The sequence below is a fragment of the Pipistrellus kuhlii genome, unplaced genomic scaffold (assembly GCF_014108245.1).
Source record: "Pipistrellus kuhlii isolate mPipKuh1 unplaced genomic scaffold, mPipKuh1.p scaffold_m20_p_3, whole genome shotgun sequence".
Taxonomy (NCBI): domain Eukaryota; kingdom Metazoa; phylum Chordata; class Mammalia; order Chiroptera; family Vespertilionidae; genus Pipistrellus; species Pipistrellus kuhlii.
The window spans coordinates 93,470,533-93,490,037 of record NW_023425529.1 but is presented as its reverse complement, the minus strand read 5'-3'; the positions used below and the strand labels follow the sequence as shown (position 1 = coordinate 93,490,037).

The window sequence follows — 19,505 nt, the reverse complement described above, 5'->3', positions numbered from 1 at the left end:
CTCTTCACCCTCACCCATTTGGCTCAGTGGGTAGAGTGTCAGCCTGCGGACTAACGGGTTCTGGGTTCAATTCTGGTCAAGGCATGTATCTTGGTTGTAGGCTCGATTTCCAGTAGGGGACATGCAGAAGGCAGCTGATGGATGTTTCTCTTTCATCCATGTTTTTAACTCTCTATCCCTCTCCCTTCCTCTCTGTAAAAGCCAATAAAATGTATTTTAAAATAAAAATAAATAAATAAATAAATAAAAGTCACCTCTTCAGCCAGTCTTCAGTTGGTAATGCAAGGTGAATATTCTCCAATTTCGTTTCATTATCAATTTCGTTCTGGGAGGAAGTGCAAGAAAGACCTACCTACTCTACCACCATCTTGAAACCCCTCTGTAACATTTCTTAACATAGAAAATTACCTGGTAAGAGTAGTATGTCAGGGATTCCTATATGGCTGCAAACTAGGTAAAAGCAACACACACCTCCTCCCATGTCAATCCAATTTACAGCTAAAATTTAGAGCAACAACCTCAATAAACAATGGAAGTACACCTGAATAGGAGTATTATATCCAAGAATTAGAAAAAGAAGCTAACACAGAGACTTGTAAGAAGGGCAGAGAAGCAGAGAGGGCTAGTCCCTGCACTCAGGGACAGTAGCTGAGAAACCAGAGAAATATCAGGCTACAAAAGTCCCCATTAGGAAAGTGGGGTCTCATCCACATGTCAGGGCCCCCAAACCAGAGCATCAGGACCACGAAGAAGATCCTGCATAGAATGTGGCAACAAAAATACAAAAATAAGCTGCCAGATTTGTCTGCCAAAAAGAAGAGGGCGTCTGCCAGAATCCTAGGTGTTCTCCCGAAGGACCAGTGCACAGAGGCTCACTGCGGGGCTGTCACTTGGGGCACCAGGAGAGGGAAGGAGACGTAAGGCCTGTGGAAGACATAAAGAGAAGACCTGGGTAGCACAGCTTTGGAGATATGGAAGGTAGGCTACTAAGGTCCCAGTCCTAAGTCAACATCTCATACCACCCTCAGGTGTCATATCACCAGGTTGAGCACTTCCATTCTTACATCACAATAGGGACCTGCGGTACACTATTTTTTTTTGGAGAAACTATAGACAGATTCTCAGATGATCATTGAATTAAGTTTTTTGGAACAAAGGCTCATTTTCCCCCCCTACCATGGGTTAGGCAGATACCATCCCCAATGGAAGACTCCCTTGTCAGGGCCTCAGGCATAGGATAGGTGTGGAGCTAAGAGGAGGCATGCTCTTGCACCCCCAGCCACAGCCCTGTGCCACCCCTAACAAAGAGCTGCCTTGAGTTACATTCCCTAATATTACTGGCGCTATCCTGCCAAACACAGTTCCATGTGGGTAATAAAGCATGCAACTCAGAACTGGGACATTTGGCATGATTCCCTAGGAGTTTCACATTAGGCAGGGCACTGCCAAGCTAGGAGAAGGTAAGCAACTAGTTCCCCTCCCAAGGACCAAAGGCCCACATCAGTCCAATTAAAGAGCAGATTTGATTTTCACCCCCAAATCCTGCTGGCTCCATCTTACAAAGCTCATATTTGCAGGGGGGAAAAAGAGCAACTAAAAATTGGGGCATTTGTCAGGACCCTTCAAAGCTCTCTGTCAGGGTCTCTGGCAATGCACTGCAAAGCTAGAAGAAGATAAATAGCTATCTTGCTTCCCAAGAGCCGTAGGTACCAACCCCAGTACAGGAGTGCCTCGATCTGTTCCTCCAAGTCCTTCAGGGAGGAAGGGAGCAAGGAGCATAACCAGGAGCAAACAGGAGCCCGGAGTTTTGGAATGCAGATCAGTTGGAATCTCTGAAGGCGTGGCTGCAGAGCCAGCAAGACCACCAATGTAAGTCTGACTTGATCTGTTTTCAAAAGCCCAGCTGGCTCCATCCTGCTAGGCTCAGTTTTGAGGGGGAAGGAGGGTCTGGTCAGAGCTAGGACATTCAGAGTGCATTTACCTCAGAGGATCCAATGAAGGGCTTGAGCAGGTAGGGCTACAGAGCTTCATGGCACAGTTGGTGCTACCCTCAAAAGAAGGCTTTCTTAATTTGTTTGCCTAAGCCCCAATGAACCTGTACTGTCCTACTGATCTTGCTCCTGCAGTGAGGTCAGCTGGCTACATCTAACCTGAACCTGTGGTACATTCCTTCTGGGAAAGACAGAGTTGGAGACCCACACAGTGTGTGAATGGTATGCTTCTAGAGTAGGCGCCACATTCTCCCCATTGAATGCCAGACCACACTGCCCCAAACTAGGGGACCCATTAATCCTGTCTTGTCTGACCTGGTTACCCCAACCTACCAAGCCTGGGCCTAGCTTTATTTATCTCACCCCAGCTCAGAGCTCCAGGAAGCAGAACCGACTACACAGATTGGCCCCTCCCATAGACACCCAGGTCCAGTTTATGCAGAAACAAACACTGAATAATATGGAAGCTCCAGACAGGTAGCCCAAAACCAGTTATATACAATGTCTGACAGTGACCTGTACCTGAACTGTATCCAAATGAACCTAGAACCAACATACCTAGTGGTGAGCTTCAGACCTCACCAGAGCTTGACCCAACCACCCACACAAGCAACACACCCAAAGGAAGAATCTGGCAGGCACCAGACCCTGCTGAAAACAACTCCACTTTAGTAAGCAGCCCCTACACAACATCTCATACATGATTATCAAAGTTTACCCTTATAGCCACCCAACCTGAAGGGATAACTGCACCCACAAAAGGGCCAACAGCATTCATCATAACACAACTAAATAGGGGGTGCACATAACCCACAAGAAACATTTCTGGAGCAAGGGTCAAAAGGAAGATTGTGCCACTGAGCCCAACAAGACACCTAGAGATTGCACCTGCATAACAGTTTGCATGCAATAGTTAGACTGAGCCTCAGCCAGCCAATCTGAGTCCCACCCACGAATGGGCCAACAGCAATCAAGACCCAATTATAACAAAAAGGCCCACACAAGGGACATTTCTAGAGTATCCAACTCAGGAGAACAAGGAGACTGCACAATTGGGACCCACATTATATAAGGCCACCGCACAAAAACTGAGCAGCATAGCAGTGCTATCTAATACAAAAGAAAAAAAAAAAAGCCCACAAAAATACAGCTAAAATGGGGAGACAAAGAAACAACCCTCAAATTAAAGAAAAGTAAGACTCTCCAGAAAAAGAGCTAAATAAAATGGAGCCAAGCAATTTATCAGATATAGAGTTCTAAGTAATGGTTATAAAGATGCTCAAACAACTTAATGAGAACTACAAGGATCTTCGTGGGAAATACCGAGCAGCCATAGTGAACCAAGAACCATGCTAGTTGCTTTATAGACACCACCTCCTCTATCCTTATGACAACATTGTCATGTGGCTTCATCAGCCCCTTCTCCTAGACTACCCAAATTTGTGCAGCTAGTGGGCAATAGAGATAGGATTTTGAGCCTGTGTTCCCACAAGTCTATGCTTTAATTCCAAGTTCAACCAGTTCAGAATGCAAATATGGGCTTGACCACTCCATCAAAATATAGCAAACTGAAAATCAACTTAAGGATAGAGGAAGTGGGAAGGCTCTCCCGGAAGTAGTGCCCGATGGACAGGGCGAGTCGAGTGGCCGCGCTGGCCTTCGCCGGGGCGTGAGGCGGAAAAAGAAATGCTCCTTGGTGCAATCGATCTGCTTTAGTTCATCCAAATGATGCCTCGCAGAAAATCAAACCTATGTCGTCGTACTCGTGGAGCAGAAGCAGTGTGACGAGTAATTGCAAATCAAACTGAGGAAGAACAGGCATCAGCAAACGAGCGAAACAGACAAAGAATGTCTCAAAAACGTGCCAAGGAAACTGCAGAGCAACCCAGACTTGAGGATGCACGGTTGCGAGAACGGCGATCGCGTTCTGCAGCTTTAAATCGGCTTCGTTCTCAACAGAATGAACGCCACAGGCTGAGAGTGCCCGAAAGACTTCAACACGAAACATCAGATCAGCATCAAACACAACTCCGTGCTCAGCAATCACGCGATTACCATCGCCTTGCATTCCAGTACAACCCAGCTGATGATTATAGTTTGAGCTGGCATATTCTCATCGGCACTATGACTGAAGTGTGTCCTTATTGCAAGGCTCTGAAATTTAATGCAGAAACAAAAGAAATGTGTTGTGTCGCCAGAAAAATTAAACTACCTCAACTTGGAGAACCTCCAGAGCAGGAGATTTCAGGCAAACATTACCTGTAATTCCTCAATCGACACCAGTGAATGAAATAAATGCTTGCATGAAATACTCTACTTTGTGGCGACACGTAAAGGCATTAAAATTAACTACAAATATGCGTGTCTAGCTGCAAAACAATCTATCAGCTGAAATATTCTCACATCAATTGCTGGAAACTGGGAACGGAAAGGTGCCGGTTGATCTGACCTCAGGATGAATTTCACTGCCGCAATTTCTGCAATTTTGTGACTTCAAAAGAAAAATTGGATGAAAAAGTATTTCCCAATATTCAAACCAATTACCGTATTTTTCGGACCATAAGACGCTCCGGACCATAAGACGCACCAGTTTTTAGAGAAGGGAAATGAAGAAAAAAAGATTCTGAAACAAATAGTGTCCTAAAATATTTTATGTGCATTAAAACCCAACATCACAGTCATAAACACATGTAATCAACCCTGTAAAGTAAACAGCAGCATTTAGAACCATTTTAGAGCCGGGCAAGCACACAGAGACCACACAGAGCCGGGCAAGTAAAAAAACTTTTTTTTTTTAAGTATATGTGTAGGCTATATTTGGACCATAAGACGCAGGGACTTTTCCCCCCCACTTCTGGGGGAAAAAAAGTGCATCTTATGGTCCGAAAAATACGGTATAAGAATTACAGTTGGGCATTAGGAAGAGGAGGATCCAAGATGGCTGCACAGGTAAACACCTAACTGCAGCTGCACACAACAATTTCAATAAAATACAACTAAAAAAACAACAACAGAATCACAATTGGCCGAAACCGGTTTGGTGCAGTGGATAGAGTGGAAGGGTCCCAGGTTTGATTCTGGTAAAGGGAATGTACATTGGTTGCGGGCACATCCCTAGTGTGGGGTGTGCAGGAGGTGGCTGGTCGATGTATTTATTTCTCCCATCGATGTTTCTAGCTCTCTATCTTTCTCCCTTCCTCTCTGTGAAAAATCAATAAAATATAGTTAATAATAAAAATTAAAAAAATTAAAAAGGATAGAGGAAGTGGGAAGGGGGGAGAGACACAATAAAAGCCAAGAGAAAAATATCTGAAATAGTAATTCATATGGGAAACAGATGGTTGGAAAGAGGGATAAAAGGAGGGTGGGAGGAAAGAAGGGGAGGGAAAAAGAGAGGAAGGAAAAAAGGAAGGAAGGGAAGGAAAGGACCAGGAGAACAGAAAAAAACCTAGAGCTGAGAGTGAACAGCAACTATGTGAGACTATACAATGCAATGTGGCACGTGAATAGGCAAAAAAAATAAAAATAAAAATAAAATAAAATAAAAATCACTCCATGGTACATCAAGCAAACATAGGATACCCCACAGGGACAGTGGTATCTTTGGAATGACCTTTGCAAGTCTGTTCTTGGCATACTTCTTTGAGCTTTGATCACTTCATCACAAATGAAAGGCAAATCACATTGGATTTCAATGAAGAATTACAAGAGCACACACACAAAAAAGAGATTAAGAAAGGAGGGGATCAACTTATGTCAGGATTTGAAGCATTTACAGAGAGGGCAAAGTAAGATAGCTCTGTGAGTGTCTCCCCCACTTAATGCTTTAACATTTTCATCCTTAGGAGAGCCATCTGTGGCAGGCATGTTAGGAATGCCCATGTTTTTCTCAGCACCTGTTGGGATGCTGCCGAGGCCACCAGGTCAACAGATTGACGAGAGATTTTTGCACAAGTATAAATCAGTCCCTGGCATTGTGGAAGATTGGGATGAGGTGGCCAGACTACTGCAAAAACTGTCCCCAGGGCAGTTAATCCCACTTGCCTCCAATGGGGCTCATGGGCACCTCCCAAACCAGGATATAGAGCAACTTAACAGCACCATCCTTGATAGCAAATGACAATGACAAGGGGGTACCCTCCCAATGTCAGCAATGTAGCTTCCAGCAGCAACTGGGAAAAATGGAAGCAGAGATAGGACCATAGAAGGGGACCAGAAGTAAAGACAACATATTCAGGAGACATCTAGCATCCCATGTTTCCAAACCCTGCAACAAAGCTGCCTTCTCTCCTAGAAAAGCTATTTTCCTATATCTCCTCTGTGAATAATCCTGACATTCTCTTGCACCCCCAGAACTTATCTCCCTTCTCCAAGCCTTTTTTTATATATATAATAATTCTGTTATAACATTTATTATACCAAATTGTAATTTTTGGTTTGCCTATCTAACATCCCAACAAAGTTGCAAGTTCTTGAATCAGTTCTAGGATCACCCACCCACAGGAGGAGGGACCATTTGCATTTGTAGGTACAATAATTTATGTTATTATTAGGGGCCCCGTGGATGAAATTTGTGCACTGGGGAGGGGTGCCTCAGCGCAGCCTGCCCCTCTCACACACTGGGAGCCCTCAGGGGATGTCCTAAGGATGGCTTAGGCCCGCTCCGCAGTGGGAGTGGGCCTAAGCCCCAGTCTGGCCTCCCTTTGTGGAGGCAACCGAGCTGATCAGGGGAAGATGCCAGCCCCATCACCCCGCTGCTGCAGCCACTGCCGGCCACCACAGTCACCAAGACATTTTCATCAGCAGGGACTCTAGTCCCTTCATCATGAAAAAATGTCAACTTTCTTTAAGCATTATCAAGATGTGTTTTTCATAGGATATGACATTTCTTTCTTTATTTTCTTTTTTATCCTCACCAGATGATATGTTTCCATTGATTTTATCCCCTTCCCTCCAATTGCAGGCTCGGCCCCTTCCCAAGCCCAAAGCCTCCACCCTAGGCTTTAAACTTGGGGAGGGGTTCTCCCCAGGCATCTCTGATCGCAGACTTGACCCCTTCCCAAGCCTAAAGCCTCCCCGTGATGACAGGCTTGGAGTGACCTGAGCGCCAATGAGGTTCCCAGAACCCACGTATGTATGCAAATTAACCACCATCTTTGTTGGGTTAATTTGCATACTCACTCTGATTGGCTGTGGCCGTAGTGGAGGTATGATTAATTTACATGTTTCTCTATTAAGTAAGATGGTAGTTCTGTTCTACAGAGTAGCCATAAACACCGAATTATAGAATACTGAACCACTTTTGAACATTGCGTTCTTAGCTTACGAGTGTTTGCTGTTAAAAATTTTTAATAAAATTCATTTGTTAAAGTAAAAAAAAAAAAGAATACTGACCCACTTGTTCCTGAGAAAAACACAGGGTTAGGTTCTTGCCAACCTCTCAGCATAACATTTTTGTTCAATAATCAATATATAACCCTATTTTATGTGTGTTTCTGTTTAAGTTAAATGTTGTTGATTCGGTAAAAATAAACTCACAGCCAATAGCACTGTAACCTGTGCCTGAACAAAGCTTGTCTAACACATGCATTTGCCCAATAAGACACATCATATCCTCCTTGCTTTCAGGAATACTAGCACTCAATGCAATGCTTGGGGGCATTTTAAAACACAAAAATGTCAAAAACATGGCACTAACTAGATCCTGAAAAGAACACCTTACAGGGAGAGCTGGAACAAGAAGGCAGAGGTTGCCTTGATGGACCTCAGCTGGAAGGGTACCCACCAGGCGACTTACAAGGCCAAGGCAACTAATTTCTTGCTTCTGTTAATGTTTGCAAGTGACCACAGAAGTGCCACGAGGAGTAATTTTAGGATTACGTAAATAAATTGGCAAATATGCAATCTACAAATAATGAGAATCAACTGTATTTCCAGCACCTGGCACATGATAGTAAAAGGTGATATCAATAATGCTTGTGGACTTTGTGAAAGCAAGCAAGCATGAGTGTGCAAGTAAGTGTATGGAAGAGTGACTGAGTGAGTGACTGGAAGAGTTATTGAGTGTGTGAATGGAATAGTGACTGAGTGTGTGAGTGAAGTAAAGACTGGGTGTTCAAGTGAGTGAACAAGAACATGGTTATGTAAATGGACCGTGAATGAGTGACATAGCATCTCCTGGTTCTTGATCAGGCTCCCAATAGCATTATTGGGAGGAGCAGGAGATAGGTCTCCCAGAAAGCAGGAAGCTCTGCAACTAAAGACCCATGAAACAGGCTGAGCTGAGGAGCAAGTGCAGGCTCTGTGTGATCTACAGTCTGTTCTGAGAAAAGCAGCACCCTAAAAGGTGAGGAGAAGGTAGGTCCATAGAAGGGAAGTTTTATTGTATTGTCAGAAACAAGAAAATGGTCTCAGGAGCTCTGGAATGCAGAAGATCAAAAGGGACAGAAGCAGGGAGCAGTGGGAGGCAGGGAGCCAAGGCTTGTTTTCTCCAATGTCATATTCTACTGGTGGTCCTCACATCTCAACTTAGAAACGCACTCAATGTCCTGGATGCAGCGAGGCTCAGGGTAGAAAACCAGGGGTCTGCAGAGTCAATAAACTTTATAAAGGAAATATCATCTCACAGACATGCTGCTCTTTCCAAATGTATGTCTGACCTGTTCTGTAACCAGTTCACTTAAAAACATTAATGAATTCTCAGGAGTTTTTGTCATAAGGTATTTTTTCAATCAAAAGACATTTACAAGCACAAGTACTATCATGTGGGACTCCCTGCCACTTTTTATAAAAAAGGAAGCTTTATATACAAAATGATCAGGAACTACTCTGGTCTCCTCTTCTAGCCTCAAATACTTAAATCATAAACTAGGTGTTTGTAAGCCACAATCTGCGTGGTCCTCTTTTTACAGAAAGTAAGAAATAGGTACTAATCTGGAATCCCACTTACCATACAGTGACATATTCAATATTTATTAAGTGCTAACTGCATGCAATATATGGTTTAAGTCCATGAAAGTCATGGTTTAGTTTCCATGGGAAACTGAAGTGACCACAACCCTACCTTCGCAGAATTCACACTTTATGAAGTGGAATTCTATTAGGAGCAATGAAGAACTGTCCAGAGGAAGTTCTTCCACTGAATCAAGAACTCCCACTGCAAGAAACAGCTTTCTTTGAGCCTGACGTGGGGCTTCCACAAACCATTCTCTCAGCTCTCCTCATCAGACCACTCTGACGGGGACTTCTGAGCATACAACAGTGTGGAACAGGGAAAATGACTACACCAAAGGCAGGAAGAAAGAAGAGTTAGGATCACGTGTAGAACTGTGCCCATCAGGAGGAAGATTCTGCTTGGGAACTCCTGAGACTGAAGAAAGACCATCACTGAGCGTGTTACCTGGTGCTCAGCATGAAAGGAGATGATAGCCCTCTACAGAGCCGTTAGCTATTAAAACTAAATCCTTTGCAGAGCCTATAAGACCTACAGACCTGTGCCCTATAACTTTGGTCATTTTAAACACGGACATTTTAAACACACCTCGGACAATCAGTAAATGTAGCTACCCTGCTAAACAACATAAACTTAACTAAAATTAAATAGTAAGTACATTATTTAAAAGATGACTTCAACTAACTAATGGCCAGCAGTAGAGATGCTAAGGACCAATAAATGAACCACTCAATAAAAACTAGGCTACTAGAAAGAAAATTGTTCTAAATATTATCTGTGAAGAAAATACTAAAATCCTGTTATAATATGTGATTAATTCTGGTTAAAAAAAATATGTTACTTCCAAAAATGGATGCCCACTCTTATATGTATATGTTGGACCTGGTTTACTAATTCACCCAAGTTCAAATCATAATTTGTCACTTACTATCTGGGTGAACTTGATTAAGTCACTAGCCACTTATCTGTCACTCTTCTCATCTCTAAAATAAGGACACTATATGAAACAAAATCAAATAACATGGTAGAAGATATTCTTCTGAAGTCCTGCCCTCTTTATCATCAAAGATTACTTGATCCTTTGAAAACATATGCAGTAGAAGGCAATGCTCTGTCACCCAAAGTCTGTGTTTAAAACTGATGTTTCCTGAGCATGACTGCTCTCAAGCAGACAAATGACCCTTTCCATTTCCTTTATATGAATTACATTCTTTGGAGACTCTACGTAAAGGACATACCTGGACATCTACCATCAACTCATCTGAAATAACACACACCATGACAAATTGCTGTCTGGTGGTACATGCTATGTGTTATGGTGTCCTGATTCACAAACACAGAGCTTATTCTGCTTGTTCAAATTTCTCTCACAATTGCCACAGCAGAGCACCTAATGGTAACAATGCCTCCCCAAAACCTCCAGAGTCAAGCTACCACCTTCAGCACACCACAAACCCTCCTTGCTAGGACTTCCCACCACCACAATGTTTTCAACACTGGCATCTTCAGATCCCGGGAAGACAATGGAACTACCCTGGGGGGGTGCACAAATTTTCTATAAGAACATTTTCACTTTGTCTTCTCATTTCATGAAAAAATTAAGGAATTATTTTAAGGCTATTCTAGACCTTCCAGATGGCCTTGTATTACCAGATACTGCCATCTAAGAGTGCAGTTGTGTTTAAAGTTACTTTCAGGGCAAATATGAAAAGGAAATAATATATAAAGAACATTAGCAAAGACCAGATGGCATCATCTAGCCTCCCAGTTATTGAATAGGAAGACGTAGAGGAAAATGTCTTCCCAAGGTGCCAGGGGCTAGGTATTCTGAGCTAAGAGAAGATGGGCTGCCATGTAACAACAACCTAACATTCAGCAACATCTTAACCTCAGTCATCTTATTAAACCAATCATGCCAATTTGGCTTGTATTGGTATTATAATTTAGTGTGGATTTTAATATATGTTTTGAATTGCCCAAAGGGGTTTAAGGAGTATGTACATATTTAAATAACAATAAAATCATCTAAGTCAATATGGGATTCTAAGGACCTGAGATATATTTTCCTTTTAAAGGGGTGGATACAGTTCTTCGATCTAGGACAGGTGGCTCTCCAGGGCCCCTCACATCTCCCCACATTGTGAAAACACCCCTCTAGTAGCTGGTGGCTCATGTAACTCTCTTTATTCAGTAAAGACAGCCACCCCAACTACTGGATTTACTTTTCTCTAAGACTATACACGTGGCAAATCCACCAAACCTCAGTTATTGGTTACATGAATTCACATAAACAGGGCCCAACTGCATCTCTGGAAATATAACCACCAAATCCTAAAGTGAGTAAACACTTACTTTACAAACATGTCTGTCAGGAGGGTGGCCAGGTCCTTTCAAGAATTACCTTAAGTCCCTACTGTACCACCTATGAATTCTGGGCTTTGAGCTTGTCACTCAACTTCTTTTGCCTTCAGTTTTAATAGTTAAATAAGACAACTCTTATAGAAAAACTGGACTCTATAAGTGGACAATCACATACTAGGTCATGTATTAACACATGAAATTCAAATGCAGCAAGACTCTGTGCGAGGGCTGTGACAGGATGAGTAGTTGGGTCACGAAACCAAGTGCCAATCGCACATATGTGCACTGCTGAGCCTTCAAGAAACAGAAATATTATAGATACAAAGACTCTGACTCCAAAAAACATAAGTCCAGTGGGAAAGACGAAGGAATTAAAATTCTGGACAGAATGAAGTAAGAGCTATAAAAGGGATACAAACCAGGAATCTGTGTCGTCCTTTCATATCACTTTTACAGAATCCATGCTGTATTTTTTATATCATCACAATTTTAGTAATTGTGCTACCTTTTTTTTAATGAAAACATCAAATATTTTTCATTAAATGCAAGATTTTTTTTAAAAATTAATTTTTATTAAAATTCTTTTATAATGAGATATTTACCACAGTCAAGTATCTTGAGAACATTCAGATAATTTGGGGTAAGACCCTAAAAATAACTATTTGAGCCTCACTTATGGTCTCTTTAATAAGAACAAAAGTGGCAAATGTAAACATACTCTAATATTTTAATCTTCTGGCCAGGTATGAGTATGAGTGTGTGTGTGTGTGTGTGTGTGTGTGTGTGTGTGTGTGTGTGTGAGAGAGAGAGAGAGAGAGAGAGAGAGAGAGAGAGAGAGATTACCACTCTCTCTTAAACTTCACCGACACAGGATATCCTAATCTTTACAGTTGAAGGCTTATGTGCTCTAAATTGTCTGTCAGTCCTTTTCTGAGACTCCTATTCATCCCTCAAAATCCAGTTTAAATGTAACTACTCAATTTCCCCAAATACTCTTCTGGGCACCCAAGACACCCCTGCATTTCTCTAATATTGTGCATTTCACATTGCACTGAACTACTTATAATCCTTTCAGGTTTTAAGATATTTGTTGCAGTATTATGCACTTAGAACATAATATTATAGGTACAAATGTTTGTGAATAATTTAGCAAATGAGTGAATGAATGACTAACATATAATAAAATAATCTAATTCCACCTCAGAACTAGAATTATTCAGGTTTCCTCAAACCACACACCATGATACACAGAAATATACTTTTTCCTACTTCCACCTTCTAATAGGAAACCAGAATCCTAGATGTACATTATTCTGAAGCAATATCAATTCATTCACTTCTAACCTTTTAAATCCATTCCCATAAACTTGAAAACAAAAGAACTACATAGATAAAAAGAGAAACAATCCCAATTTCCAAGATATATTTTTAATTAATTTCTGCTACATTTACACATTCATTTACTTTATACAAGTGTCTGCTATTTTTCCAAATCTCTTTACCTTCTTTAATAAGGTAAACTTCTTTTCAAAATTTCCTTGATATTTAGAAATAAAAATTCCACTTTAGTTAACTGAGCTTTACACAACTTCACAATTTTTAGTTTAATGTAGAATCATTGCCTGTTTCTTTCCTTTCCTTCTCTGAATCTTACCACAATGAAATGAGCTGTCTGGGTCATTCCTCATTCCCAAGAGTTATGACCACAAGGCCAATAGACAATGTGGTCCCTGGCCATAGAGAAGCATTGCTGTCACCCTCTCTCTACCCTTTACCTGCATCAGGTACAGACCCTGGAAAAACAACCTGGCTGCCCAGGGAGTTTTCCTCCCAGCTCTGTGTGTAGGAGGGAAAGGAGCTCACTACACAAACATTTAATGTGCATAGAAAACATCGCAGCTCAGACTCATGAGTGAACCTGAAAAAGCCAAACCATAAACTCTTGAGATGCAAAGTAGAAAGAGATGTTCCAAACAGCTAAGTCATGTTTTTTGTTTTATATATGAGAGTGAGGGCCAGCACCTCACTAGTGGCAGAGACAGAATAAGAGCCCAGGTCTCCTGATTTCTGTTCCCGTGCTCCCATCACTACATTTTCTTTGTCTCCAGGCTCAGCCATATCCCCCTGGGGGTGGACACATTATCACCTCTGATCCAGCATGGCAATGGAAGATAGCAATTCTTCCTTCCAGCAGAGTACTAAGTACACACTAGCCACACAATGAGGTCCACACCATATGGTGAATGAAGCATAAAAAGAATCACAATGTTTCATTCATTTCAACCCAATATTCATATATTGAGCACCTTATCATGTACAAGGGCCATAGCTATGTGTTAGGTAACATTAGGGAATACAGAAATACAATTAACACTGAATATCATACTGTACTTAAGTGGCCATGGAAATATAAACAGTGGTACAGAGGCCCAAAGGAAAACACCAGAACTGCTAACCAAATAACTGGGGTTCAAGTTAGAGGTGTAGTGAAGGTTTTTATAAAAGAGGCAATATTTTCATTGAATCTTAAAGAAAGAATGCAGCTTTATCAGATAGAGCAGAGAAAGACATGCCAGAGAAAGGAGTCAACCACACATACAAATTAGAACAGTAAGTGGAAAACTCAAAATACATGGGGAAAGAGGGCAAGAGATGGGACTGGCATAGTGTTTGTGATAATATTGATGGTATCGCTAAAGTATGTGGGGACTGGCCTTTAAAGGCAAGCATTGGAAGGGGTCTGAGCTGAGAAGGACATTCATCTCTGGGTTTTGGAGGTAATTCTCCCATTCCTGGTGAGAATGAACTAGAGATGAGAGTGGTAGAATGCACAGAAGCCATTTAAGATACTTTTCCACAAAGGAAAATCACTGTATGGAAAAGTGTTCCTTGTCACACTTTCCTCCAAGCCTGGAGACACACATGAGAAGGTATGCATTTCTCAAACATGGAAGAAGAGCTTTTTTTTTTTCTTTTTTCTTTTTTTTCTTTTTTGGGATTGACCCCTTTGCTGTGATAAGGATTGTCAACTAGTCCTATGGCTGTGGGGTAGTGGAGGTGAGAAGTCCATTCTTATCCCTGCTCAGGGGCTCCAGAAGCTCTAAACTAGGGGTGTCGAACTCAATCAGAGAAGGGGCCAAAATCTAAAATCCAGCCTAAATCGCGGGCCGAATGGTTTACTGAACAGTCATAAACTGTCATTGTGATGGAAACGCAGCAGAGTGCAGTGATGACAGCGCGGTGAGGGCCACATTGCAAGGCCTGGCGGGACGGATTTGGCCCGCGGGCCTTGTGTTTGACACATGTGCTCTAAACAAAGCAGCTAGAAGTCACAGAAAACCTGGTACAATGGGATTCTCCAACTTTCTGCCTCTGGCCACCTTTTCAGATACTCCAGTCCCTGGTGTTCACTGAGCCCTCGCTCTGTCCCCAGTCTGTGCTACAGAGGGAGCCACACAGGCAGGAGGGCAGCTGACTGAGAGGAGAGGAAGCCACCCAAAGAATCCAGAAGAAGAGACAAGGCTGAGCCCAGACAACAAATGGGAGGCTCCTGTGCTGAACACAAAGTTCCATCTGTTCCTTGTCAAACAGCAAACCGCAGGGGCTGTCACACAGCCATTTCATCTGAAAGATGAGTCATCTCTCAAAGGGGAAGGGGCTCTGACAGGGTATGCAAGGTGGTCGGTCCCCGGAGCAGGGGATAAATAGTCCAGACTCTATTTGTGTTGACTCAGTCACTGCATCCTTGAAAAATGTTTACCTTAATTCATGTTTTATAAACTAACACCTATGAACTATATCTTATATTTATAATCTATAATAATAAAAGTGTAATATGATAATTAGACCAGACAGCCAAACCACCTTCCAGACAACCTTCTGGACGAAGTAGGAGCAGCCACTGTGGCTGCCAGGGCTGAGCCCCTTGCGTAAATTTCATGCATCCAGCCTCTAGTTTTGAAATAATTTAATATGCATTATTGAAATCCATACACAAAAAACATTTTTGGTGGTGATACATGATTTGAAAAGTTTGGAGATCATTGTGACAAACCATAGTCTCTGCCATCCAATGAAGGTCAGATTGTATCCTACACACAAAAAGCATTATATTGAGTTCAACTGTGACTGACATAAATTCACATTGTATGCCTAAAGGTGAAAAAAAATTGAGGGGGGGACATTTTTTCACACATAAATTTTTATGTATTTGATATGAAAATGGTTTGGCATATGATAAAACATTTCTTAGAAATTTTGGTCTACTGAAGACCCAGGGATAATATCTATTAATAAAAACAATATGATTTGCCCCCCAAAAGTGAAAGAGTTCACACTCTCCTTCCCAACAGACTCGGTTTTCTCTAGGACAGTGGTTGGCAAACTCATTAGTCAACAGAGCCAAATATCAACAGTACAACGATTGAAATTTCTTTTGAGAGCCAAAATTTTTAAACTTAAACTTCTTCTAATACCACTTCTTCAAAATAGACTCACCCAAGCCATGGTATTTTGTGGAAGAGCCACACTCAAGGGGCCAAAGAGCTACATGTGGCTCGCAAGCTGCTGTTTGCCTACCACAGCTCTAGGCTATTACAACCTAGAGAAAGTGCATTCAAGCCAGTGTGAGACATAAAGTCTGTGAAGCCTCTCACAATACTTACTGATCCGTACAGCTCCCCCTTCTCATTCATGCCGAGGTAGAGTCCACTGTCCACGCCTCGAATGCTGACAAGGCCCACGGCTATACTGATAAATTCCAGAATGCCTACAAGACAATAGGGAGAAGGTGAAGGGCAGGTCAAGCACAGAGCACTGCCCTGAGTTTCAGCATCACTAGAAGTTTCAAAGAGGACTGAGGTGAGCTCCCAGTTGGGATAATCTCACACTCATTAAGAAAGTGTCTTTTAGAACCACTGCCAAAAAGAATTGACTTTTATAATAATAATACAAAAATACTTATCAACGTGACACATAACATTTTAAAAATAAAAGGCTGATATGTACATAAATATGCTGAGAAGTGATAGGACATAACTAGTGTACATATTCTAATTAATCTAAAAGAATATAATTGGAGAGAAAAATATCCAGTTTTACTCCCAGTTGATAAATGTGAAATTATATATTTGTGTGTGGGCATAGATAAAAAAAAAAATTCTATTCAGAGAATGGTCTTATGTTACTCAAAGTAAAGAGTATGAGGTGCTAAGTTGATTGGTTTATACAGAACATTATCCCCTCTCTACTGTATAGAGAGCTCCATCTGGGACAGTAAAATAGCCTACTCATATCTCAAATATTTTTGCTTAAACAAAGTATCTATTATTGCTATATATAGTTATCTATGCCTCATAGGGATACTTAAGCAATTAAGATAACACAATATTCTGAAAAAAAATGCAGATTCCAAAAATATTCTTGATTTTAAATAATCATGGAATATTATATCCCCAAAACAAATCAACATAATTACCTTTTATTTCCTTCTTTCTGCTTACTTACCTCACTAAGAATAACTACCTATTCTGGGCATAAATCCAGGATTTTATGGCTATACAACAACAGCTTTAATGTCTCTAACTATATTGTTGTTTAAATATGATTACACAACAGGACATTTGGGACAATGCTAATATTACTCGTGCTTAACCATGTTTTCAATTTAATAATAATAAAAGTATAATATGCTAGTTAGACCAGACAGCCAAACCACCTTCTGGACTAAGCCAGAGCTGCGAGGGCCGAGCCCCCTTGTATGAATTTTGGTGCATCAGGCCTCTAAGTTTTGTGACAAAGTACTAGACTTTATAAAAACCTTGCATTAATGTATACCAAATATTCAGTTGTTTTCTAAAAAACGCTTCAACTATTGAAAAACTTACATCTTAGAATAACATGGGCCTATAGTTAGTCTCATGTGACTGATAAAAAATAAATTATATGGATTTTTAAATAATTAATTTTTCAGCTCTCACAAAACAGACTGTGTTACAATGAAAAGAAGACATGACAAGGCCCGGAGCAGCGGCTGCCAGGCTGGGAGCGGCCAGGCCCGGAGCAACCGGGTCGGATGCGGCCAGGCCCAGAGCAGCAGCAGCCAAGTCCAGAGCAACTAGGTCGGGAGCAGCAGTGACGAGACCTGGAGCAGCTGGTTGTGGAACGAACCAGAGCAACAGAGGCCAGGCCCGGAGCAGCCAGGCCCGGAACAGCTCGCTCCTCGCCTGCCCCTGCCCCATGGCTGCCTCTCAGACATGGCTGGAAACTTTTGCGGGAACTTGAGGGTCTGCTGAATCAAGTGATGAAGGCTTAGATCTGGATGTGTTGAGTTAGTATAGCGCTGGGGTGTTGATCTGTGAATGCCTTGGGTGGGGCCTGGATGAGGCTGGTTGACCTATTTGGAAATGTCTTTTGTGTGAAGTGTATCATTGGGCATGTGGAGGTATTATTGATATGAGAAAATGCTAAGTAACTGATTTACTATCTGAAAAGGGATTTACTATCGGGGAAAGGGAGGGAGGAAGAGAATGAACATAAACTGTGCACCTATGGATGAGGACAATGGGGGATGGGGAAGGGGCGGAGAGTGGGGTGGGAACCTGGTGGAGGGGGGAAGAAATGAGGAACCTTTGTAATAATATGAACAATAAAGATTGATTAAAAAATAAATAAATAAATAAATAAAAAGGGGAGAAAAAAAAAAAAAGAAGACATGACAGCCTGGTAATGTGGCTCAGTGGTTGAGCAATCACCTATGAACCAGAAGGTCATGTCCAGTTGCAGGCTCAGTTCGTAGTGTGGGGCATGCAGGAAGCAGCCAATCAATGATTCTTTCTCATCATTGATGTTTCTATCTCTTTCTCCCTCTTCTTTCCTCTCTGAAATCAATAAAAATGTGTATTTTTTAAAAACCACAAAGAAGACATGACAAATACATAGTGATGAAGGAAGACAAGACTTTGGGTGGGGGTACACAGTGGAGTATATGGATGACCTTATAAATTGTACAGCTAAAAGTTATAGAAAGCTATTAATCAACATCACCCCCAATAAATTTAATTTTAAAACAAAATACATGGAAGAGACAAAATGGCAGCAGAAGAGGCAGACGTGTCCTGAGCCTTGTCCTGGAGTAGATAGAAGGAGCAACTAAATCGAATAACATCCACCCCAAATTGGCAAAGGAGACACAGTTGGTGAGACATTTCGCAGCTGGGAAGGGCAAAAGACACCTGGAGATGGTAAAATCAGGGATCTGGGCTGGAGAGAGCTGCGAGACCTCTGAGCCAGAGGGTCAGAGGGAAACTGCACAGCACCAATGCTGTGTCCTCACTGTGGAAGCGAAGTCCACAGGGCTGGGTGACAGGAAATTACAGATCTAAGCCCACAGCCATGAAAGGGCAGCCTGAACAACTGCCCAAGCCACGCTGGGCCAGAGGGAGAGGGGCTCGCAGGGGCGCAGCTCTTTCCCCTCTTCGGTCTTTGCTTTTCGCTAAACCCAGTTCATAGGACCTTTCAAATATAAACACTCACCCACGGCGGGGTGCAGACCTGTAGAGTCTGAGGAGAGGAGCAGCTTGGGGAGAGGTGGCTGTGAGTCTGGCACTGGGACATACCTGACTAGTGGGACCTGGGCACCCATTTTCTCCTGAAGAGATAGCACCTCCTTGCAGTCTCCAGGCAAACAATACTGCCACACCCAGACTACACCCCGAGTGGTACAAAGGATACAAAAATTTTTAAATAGTCCCTGAGAGACGTAGACTGGCCTGAAGATAGGTTATTTAGTCCCCAAACGCCATAAGGCAATCTCCCAACTATAGCCCTGTCAGAAACAGCTGCTTGAGAGCTTGAAAGATTAAGGCTGAGTGGGAAGATGGGTCCTGCCTGCTGGCAGTCAAGGCTGTGGAGACAGACACAAACAGAGGAGCAATGGACTACTTGGAACTTCAACAATCTAAAAGGGAACTGAGAAGTGGTAGACAGTACAGAAGAGTAGGATCTTAAACCGGCCCCCATGGGACATAACACTCAGCAGAAAGCAATGACAACCTCACTTTTTAATTTTAATTTTAATTTTACTTAATTTTATTTTATTACTTCGTTGTCTTTTACCTTTTTCTATATTTATTTTTTATATTTCTCTATTTTTATTTTTTCTTGCATTATTTTTCATCATTCTATTTCTATTTTTTCTTTTT

General features: G+C 41.9%; 1 protein-coding gene across 1 annotated transcript in view; it reads right to left on the bottom strand.

The window, feature by feature from the left end:
- The window catches only part of FGF9 (fibroblast growth factor 9), a 63,461-nt gene that overhangs the window by 22,555 nt on the left and 21,401 nt on the right, over window positions 1-19,505 (bottom strand). The window contains exon 2 of the mRNA XM_036457552.2: window positions 15,969-16,072. Coding sequence (XP_036313445.1) covers window positions 15,969-16,072 — 104 coding nt within the window. The remainder of the gene's footprint in view (window positions 1-15,968; window positions 16,073-19,505) is intronic.